Source organism: Canariomyces notabilis, assembly GCF_033297395.1.
Source record: "Canariomyces notabilis strain CBS 508.74 unplaced genomic scaffold N656scaffold_9, whole genome shotgun sequence".
NCBI classification, from domain to species: domain Eukaryota; kingdom Fungi; phylum Ascomycota; class Sordariomycetes; order Sordariales; family Chaetomiaceae; genus Canariomyces; species Canariomyces notabilis.
Genome location: NW_027041831.1, coordinates 702,441 through 709,723, shown reverse-complemented (window position 1 = coordinate 709,723; position 7,283 = coordinate 702,441). Strand labels below are relative to the sequence as shown.

Below are 7,283 nucleotides of genomic sequence, written 5' to 3'. Positions count from 1 at the left end.
TCGAAGCTCTCGACGATCTTGACTCTATCGTTGGTGGCGAAGCCCAACTTGTGCTTGACTTTATCACTGACCTTGTTGGCTCTTATACTCTGCTAGAGCTGGCACCGATGATTGGTATGGGCTGGTGGCCTTGGATCAAGTACGAGTCAAAAATGCGTCAACAGGGCCAATTGACAGAGGCGGAGAGTAAGAGATTGCGGACGGTTCTTTGGACCTCTCTACAACCACAATATTCTTTTGACATCGACGAGCATGATGCTCCTCACTCTCCCCGCTCAGGGATAATCGATTTGAGCCTTGCAAGGAAGTTTCTAGACAGATTCTGCTGTCATTCTGACGACCCGACGTACCAAGGGCAAGGCGGCTGCCCAATCTGGCATGAGTTCATCTCCAGCTTCGCCAAAGATGTGGTTGAACACTGTGATGTGGGGCCTTCATTGGGTGAGCTCGATTCGGATCTCCTCGCCATTGAACCCAGATATGAGATTTGCAAGTACTTTGCATCCACGCATGTGGGGATCGGTTTCGAGTTCTCAGGGGCGAACGATCGGGAGAAGCTACTAAAGTCGAAAGGAAATTGGGAAGCCATCCCAGATGAGTTGCGACAGTACACCAAATATTTCGGTTCGTTTCCTCTTCGTGTAGCCTGGATCGCGGCTGTTAGGGGATTGCCAGATCTCGCCCTCGTACTCAGAGCTGCGTTCGGTGAGGATAGAGCCCTCGGGCTGCTCCGCATCAGACGAGATGTTCAGGAGTCTCAGTTGAGACAGCAAGTGTCATCCGTGACGCTCGCAGGACGTCTTCGTGGCTTGTGGACCGCTTTGGTGACTGGAGCCTGGTAGTATAGGCCGATTCAAGAATTCATCAAACCGCCGTGGATGGCAGACGGCAAATCCGAGAAGTAATACAAGCTTCAAGAGACGGCTGTTTTCGACCTGCTTGAGGTTGATTCATAGTCCATAGTTCCAGGATTACCCAGGCGGGTGTTTTGGATGAGGAGATCGCTATGTAGTACCTATATCGATGCGACAGGCTAGGGTGCTTTACTCTATCTGCGATATCAGTCAGTCAGGTGCTCTTCTTTAACTCAACTACCGATGATTAAGGATCATCTCAGACTCATCAAACGTCTTGTCGGGGGTTTGCACCTACGGCGCCTAGGTCTGAGGCGCATAGAACTCCCAACTGCCTGACGTAGATATCAACCTGATAAGCCCCTTATAACCACTATAATTCCACCCCGCAATGCCCTCGGTATACCTCTTATTGTACTCGGCGACGTGCCATCTAATTCTCATCCCTAACAGCTGGCATCGGGCTATCACAATGTCAAACATATGGACCTCCCCGCAGTAATCTCCAACCGCCAGCCGAGTCGCATTGTTGTTGAACGCTGCTGATGTGATAGAATTGCCTGTCCAAGCATACTTGCCCCTGAACTTACCCGTAGCTACATCGCTGACGTCGAACCCTTCCTCAGTCCGGCAAGCCAAGAAACGGCAATCTGGCGAGACACAGAGCGGCCACCCCTCGCTCTGCCGCACTACGTTCAGGTTGTAGTTCTGCACCCGCCCAGAGTTCAGACACCACAGCACCACCTTCCTTCCCCACACCGTTACTACCAGCTTCCCATCCAGCGACACCTTCAGTATACTCGGGGGCGATCTCGCCTCAATCTCAATCTTTTTCAGCGTCTTCCCTGACGCGATATTCGTTACCCTGACATACCCATCCTTCCCCGCGCTTACCAGCGCCTTCCCATCTCCCTCCCAATGTGGCAGGAAAGCCAGTTGCGTTACCTCCTCCGTATGGCCCATCAGCAGCCTCTCTACTGTAGCCTCTACCCCCTTGTGCCCGCGCTGCATCCTCACCACGAGAATCCGGCTCGGCTCATTCCCAATCCGACACGCCTACCAGCATCGTGCCATCGGGACTCCACGCCACGGGGGCCCGGATTTTGATGTCGTCTTGCTTGAGCAGCCGCTGGCTCTTCACAGCATCGCAAAAGTCCCACACCTCCAAGCCCGAATACTACCAGGGGTCAGCAAGCTTGCTTACCGGTACGGGCACGCAACGATGGCACCCGGCCCGGCCATGGGCATGAGGGCAAACCCACCCGCCTTACCCCCAACCGCCGCGTTGTTTCGAGGCATCGCCGTACCCTTGTCGGCTGACCACAGGGCCAACGCAAGCTTCGCATCACCCTTTCCTACGGCCGCGAGAAGGTGCGAGCCGGACGGCGTGAAGCAGAGGTGCCTAATTTCGTTGGCGGAGTAGGGCGAGCGCATGGTGAAAGTGTCGACGAAGGTGAGCGTGGTTTTGGTGTCAGGCGTGGCGGTTGGCTCTTCTTCTTCGGGAGGGTCGTCCCATCGCCGGTTGCTGGACTGTTCAGCCATGTTGTCCGCTGCCGGGTTCGTGATGTTGAGGCTGTCCTCCAGGTCGGTTGTGAACTTGAACAGTCGTGATCGGAACAAGCCGCAACGCGAGAAGCCCTAGGCAAGCCAGAGGGTGTAGGCGACGAGGCAGGAAGCGCAAGAACTGCAACCAGATGTTATACAGGGTTCAGTCACTAGAGGGAGGGGAAGACAGGGGACATCGGCATACCACCGCCTAGGTTGGCAAAATGAGGAGATAAAGACAGGTTGGTGATGAAGAGCGCATTGCAAGGGTGTGGAAAAAGTCGAGAGTACAAGGACGTTGAAGAAGAAGAGGCTCCTATTTATGCTAAGCTGCGATAGAGACCGTGCGAGTAGGCAATTCACACACGCATTAATACCCAATTAGGAGGGGCGCCATTCCTGGCGGGGCCAACAGCGTGTTCGCCATACAGATTAAGTATTCTTGGAATTGCTGGAGCTCCACTCCGCTACCAAACCCCCTCCCCCACACCCCGAGCGACATCCTTGGCAGCTGCCATTCCTGTCGACACGCGTTGCCCTCTTGACACTTGCCCGTTTTCCACGCTGTATTTGATTTGTCGCTTTGCGCTGCAGGCAAAGAGACATGCAGCATGCCCACCCACCCGTCCGCTCGAGAACGCCGAGTGGGCAACGAGCAGGGCCGCAGCAAACGGCAAATATGCAAGTCTAGCCTCGACTTCGAATCCGCGAGCAGCCCCTGGTCGTCGAATGCGGGTGTTCTGCCTCCTGATTAGACAGAGCGTACTCCGAACCAGCCAGCCCTCGAACCGCCAGACCCACGTCGTCCGTCGTCACCGACTCCAATTCTTGCTGCCCTAAGACCCAAGAGAACGGAGAAGTAGCCGTCTAGACCTTGATACTTCGATTCCCTCCTCCGGTCCTTCAATTCACAATGCTGCCCGCCAGCTTACGGCGGCTCCTCGTCGGCCTCTGCTTTGTCACATGCGTCGGCGCAGATGCCGGAGATGATTTCTCCAACAACTTGTTCTCCGACCTGGCCCCGTACGCGCTGCAGTCTGTCCATTGCAATCTGTGCGGAGATATGCTGACCTTGAGCCGCGCGGCATCTAGCCTACTGGCCTTGTTTGGAGAGAGGGTCACCACGCAGTTCATGAGCCAGTCTATGGGTTGGGCCGACAACATTGTCCTGGCCATGGCCCCGCTGGGCGTAATCACCGCTATCGTCGGTGCCATCCGAGTCGGCGGCCCGTCGTGGCTCAAGGCCATCATCGGAAGGGCAAGGGAGAGCCGTGCCGTCGTTGAGGCCGAGCTGATGTCCTCTACCTCGAATGAAGTGTGTGAGCTCTGGAACGGCCAGCAAATCGTCAGGGTAATGGGAGAAGGGCCGATTCGGGAATTCATCATCCTGATGCCCAAGGAGGGTGAGAACGGGAACCAAACGAGGACGGCAATGACTCTAGAGGAGATGCCGATAAAGAATCTAAACGATGCCGTTCTCTCCAAGCCAGGGATTGCCACGGATCCCAATAGCTTCGACAAATGGTACTATTTGACAAAATACAGTGAGTACCCTGACCTACATTTACTCCCTCTCTCTTACTTTCTCGCCAGAGCCCGGAATTTTAGAACGTATATTCGGCAGCTACTACCAAAAAAGTCAAGGTTCTTCCCAAACTAAGAAACGTCCCACTGGAGTGATAGTCCGGGAAGTTCATCAATTGACCCCCTCCCCCCGATCAGACTCTGCCGGCCGAGGCAGCCTGCTCGGCAAGCGTGTTCCTAATGACCAAGAGGACCCAGAAAAAGCCCTGCCAAATGCCAAGGCGCAGAAAGTTCGTAGCAGTTCGAACTCCAAGAAGCCCGACAAAGATTTCGATCCAGAGCTATATAAACGTCCAGTCGCCGTCATTCGAAATACGGACGCCGACACACCCAACCTCACCCTCAACGTTCACAACCAAGTGGGCAGAGGGGAGCTTTACGTGGTTTCCATATGCGGCATTGTCCTTCAACTTGGTGTCCTCGTCTACTCAGGACTTACCGCCTACCATCCCAACTCTATGCTGCTCAAGGATGGAAACGCCGTCGCAGGCTACGCCTTTCCGTGTACCGCAACCGGCACGCTGCTCTTGGTAGCCGGCATATTTATCTGTGCCCACGTCGTCGAAAGTAGTACGTCGGAAACGAGATATCGCCCTTGGGACGGGATGGAAGCTCGAGTTGTCTGGCTGCAGAAACATGGAACCGTGAACGACCAGGCTTTCCTGTCCTTTGCAATATTCCCAGAGACGGCGCAACCCCTGGTTACAACTTCACACCGGGCTAGCGAGAGAACAATACTGGGGTTCTGCAAACATTTCATAATGCCCGCCCTGGTAGTCAACGTACGAGAAGCCATCACTGTCGCTGGTACAATGGTCAGCATTTGCGGCTTCGTCGTGCAGTTCATCGGTTTACGCGGCATGCATTGGTCAGCGTCCGTTGCCCAGCTTGGCGCAACTATCGTCATGACCAGTCTCAGAGCAGCGGTTCGTCGCAATCTCGCAAAAAATCCAAAGGCACTACCTCTCGTTCGTGACCATGAACTGGATTGGTTGGCGATGACCCTTGGGAAGCCCGCAAACGCCCCTTGGCAGTGTCCTGTTGGAGATTACGGGAAGTGGAGCGAATATTGCAGACCTTGGGCCGAATCCCGGACTGACCGAGAGCATAGCCCTTCGGTCGACGGTGATAGTTGGGACTGGATTATTGCCGCCGTCGAAACCCCAGAGAGACGGGAGAAGCTGAAACCGCTTCGGCAGAGTCCCGGCGCGGATTCGACGCGCCACCCAGGTGGGCTCGACAGACCATCAAAGGCCCAGGAAGTGATGACGATAAGGAGGGATCTTGGCGAGTTGGCCGGCTGGCCCGGGCCAGCATCCGCAGAGGCCATCGCTTTAGCTCGCGCGATCGAGGTGGCAATGGATGTCCTGATTGGTCCTAGCTCTGCGGACAAGAAGCTCTCCTGGTCTCTTTCGGCTTTCAAGTCTCCGGACGTGGCTGGGTTTGAGTCAATCGCCTTTCGGGTAGAGGCACAGGCAAATGGACGCTGGAAAATCTTTTCCGACGAGCTTGAAGCTGTGCTTTCGTTGTGGCTTTATTTCGTCCACAAACAGGAAAACAGCGTTGAAAGCAAGGAAGAAGAGCAGAATGAGATTGCCAAGGATGACGCGTGGTTGCGGACCAAGGGAACGCTAGCAAAACCTAGCCTCCGACTTCTAGGCTCACATACGGCGGCTCTGTATAGAGATCTTCGGTGGTGGATGCCTGATGGTGCTGCCAGAGTCATCGAAGTTAACGAACCGGAAACTAACGACGGGATAATGGAGGTCGAGAGCCATCGAGTTGTCGGATTTGCGTCCAATGCCAGGGCTAACCCTTCGGATGTTGACATCTACCAGTACAAGCGGAAGTCCCCAGAATCCCCGCGTAGGGACGCCCCCCTGGCCGTCGAATCATACAGTTCTTTGAAGACATTGTACAGCCAACACATGTTCACCGCTTTCATATGGTCCGCGGCAAAGACGATGGGGAAGCCGATGAAAGACGGGGCAGATGTACGACCCACTGAGAAAGACGGTGTGAGTGGCGATTCGGCGTGGAAGTCGTTTACATTGCACAATGCCCAGCTTTCCAAAATGGTCCAAGACATCCAAAACACCGGGCTTGGAAGTCTGGAAGATGTCTACCTATGCGTCATTCCACCACTGAGCATGGAGAACAGACTACCACGAGCCGATGCCATCATCGAATGGGCGCGTGCAAAGGCGAAGCCACACGAGCTGCTGGGGCGCTGGAAGGAGGCTGGGGATGCATACCTGTGGCTTTTCCGAAACGCGAAGACGTTCCCAGGGCAAGACGACATTACCACCAAGGCCACTGCCCTCTTAATGGAATATCTGAGGGCTGTCACCAATGCGATCGGGCTAAGGAAAGCCCAACTGTTTGAGGAGAATGACATCCAGGACCTAGAGGAGTTGAAGACCGACATTTTGAAGGAGCTGCAAGGGGGCAGTGTAAAAGATGTGTTAAGGGGCATTATGGGGTTGTACGACATGCAGGGCCGTTCTTGGGAATGTGAGTTGGTTGAAGACTCCAATCCTCCAAAAGGCAAAGACACGGTCCTCAAGTTCACAGAACTTCACATGGCGGCGGCTCAACACGACAGATGGTGGGAAATTGAAGGAGCGATCAAGGAAAGCAATGGTAAGGTGAACGAGAAAGATATCCTGGACTGGACACCACTCCACTACGCAGTCAGAAAGTCAACCTTCCGGGTTGTGCAAAAACTTCTAACCAACAGAGTTGAGGTCAACGCACAAGACATCCGTGGGCAAACACCATTACATTATGCTGCTTGCCGGCAAGACGGCGCTTCGATCATACACGATCTCCTACGGAAAGGCGCGGAGATCAACATACGAGATGTCGATGGAATAGCGCCATTACACAATGCAGCGATCCATGGTAGCAGCGAGGCAATGCGATCACTGATTGAAGCAGGGGCGGACATAGACGCCGTGGATGGTCTAGGATACACTCCGCTGCATTGGGCTGCATTCCGTCAACGAGGAGGCATAGACAAGCATTTGGAATATGTGAACATAAACTTGCGCGACCACAATGGCAGAACTGCCCTGCATTTGGCGGTGATAGCAGAGGAAAATACTGCTACGGAGGGTGAAACTATTGCGACAGAGGATGTCGTCAAGGCACTCATCGGAAAGAAGAGTGATAAAGACGTGAAAGACAGGTATAGTCGGACGCCGTTGCACTATGCCGCTACCAAAGGGCATGAAGTCTCGGTCAGGTACCTCATCGAGCAGGCGAACGCGGACAAGGAGGCCAAGGACAACAATGGCG

The 7,283-nt window shown here is 54.5% G+C and overlaps 4 protein-coding genes across 4 annotated transcripts; 2 read left to right on the top strand and 2 right to left on the bottom strand.

Annotated features, from left to right (window-relative positions):
- Nucleotides 1-1,000, top strand: N656DRAFT_648239 (uncharacterized protein). Its single transcript, XM_064810442.1, has one exon. It carries the CDS (start codon nucleotides 108-110, stop codon nucleotides 840-842), a length of 735 nt encoding a protein of 244 aa, XP_064670782.1. The 5' UTR covers nucleotides 1-107; the 3' UTR covers nucleotides 843-1,000.
- On the bottom strand, nucleotides 1,000-2,118 carry N656DRAFT_648208 (WD40 repeat-like protein). Its single transcript, XM_064810441.1, has 2 exons — nucleotides 2,117-2,118; nucleotides 1,000-2,031 (listed from the first exon to the last, which is right to left on the bottom strand). The coding sequence occupies exon 2, from the start codon at nucleotides 1,863-1,865 to the stop codon at nucleotides 1,158-1,160; it is 708 nt and encodes a 235-aa protein (XP_064670781.1). The 5' UTR covers nucleotides 1,866-2,031; nucleotides 2,117-2,118; the 3' UTR covers nucleotides 1,000-1,157.
- N656DRAFT_648203 (uncharacterized protein) lies at nucleotides 1,960-2,795 on the bottom strand. Its single transcript, XM_064810440.1, has 2 exons — nucleotides 2,605-2,795; nucleotides 1,960-2,538 (listed from the first exon to the last, which is right to left on the bottom strand). Exon 2 carries the CDS (start codon nucleotides 2,394-2,396, stop codon nucleotides 2,055-2,057), a length of 342 nt encoding a protein of 113 aa, XP_064670780.1. The 5' UTR covers nucleotides 2,397-2,538; nucleotides 2,605-2,795; the 3' UTR covers nucleotides 1,960-2,054.
- A 517-nt stretch (nucleotides 2,796-3,312) lies between these two features.
- On the top strand, nucleotides 3,313-6,979 carry N656DRAFT_708131 (uncharacterized protein; the record flags this gene model as incomplete). The annotated part of the gene is made up of 5 exons (XM_064811484.1): nucleotides 3,313-3,422; nucleotides 3,492-3,750; nucleotides 3,995-5,016; nucleotides 5,095-6,179; nucleotides 6,744-6,979. Coding segments are annotated over 5 exons (2,712 nt in total), but the record flags the coding sequence as incomplete, so codon positions are not given.
- Nucleotides 6,980-7,283: the final 304 nt, after the last annotated feature.

What these genes read in the sequence shown, in the direction of transcription:
- N656DRAFT_648239 (XM_064810442.1), top strand. Translation starts at nt 108, where the DNA reads ATGATTGGTATGGGCTGGTGGCCTTGGATCAAGTACGAGTCAAAAATG.
- N656DRAFT_648208 (XM_064810441.1), bottom strand. Translation starts at nt 1,865, where the DNA reads ATGCAGCGCGGGCACAAGGGGGTAGAGGCTACAGTAGAGAGGCTGCTG.
- N656DRAFT_648203 (XM_064810440.1), bottom strand. Translation starts at nt 2,396, where the DNA reads ATGGCTGAACAGTCCAGCAACCGGCGATGGGACGACCCTCCCGAAGAA.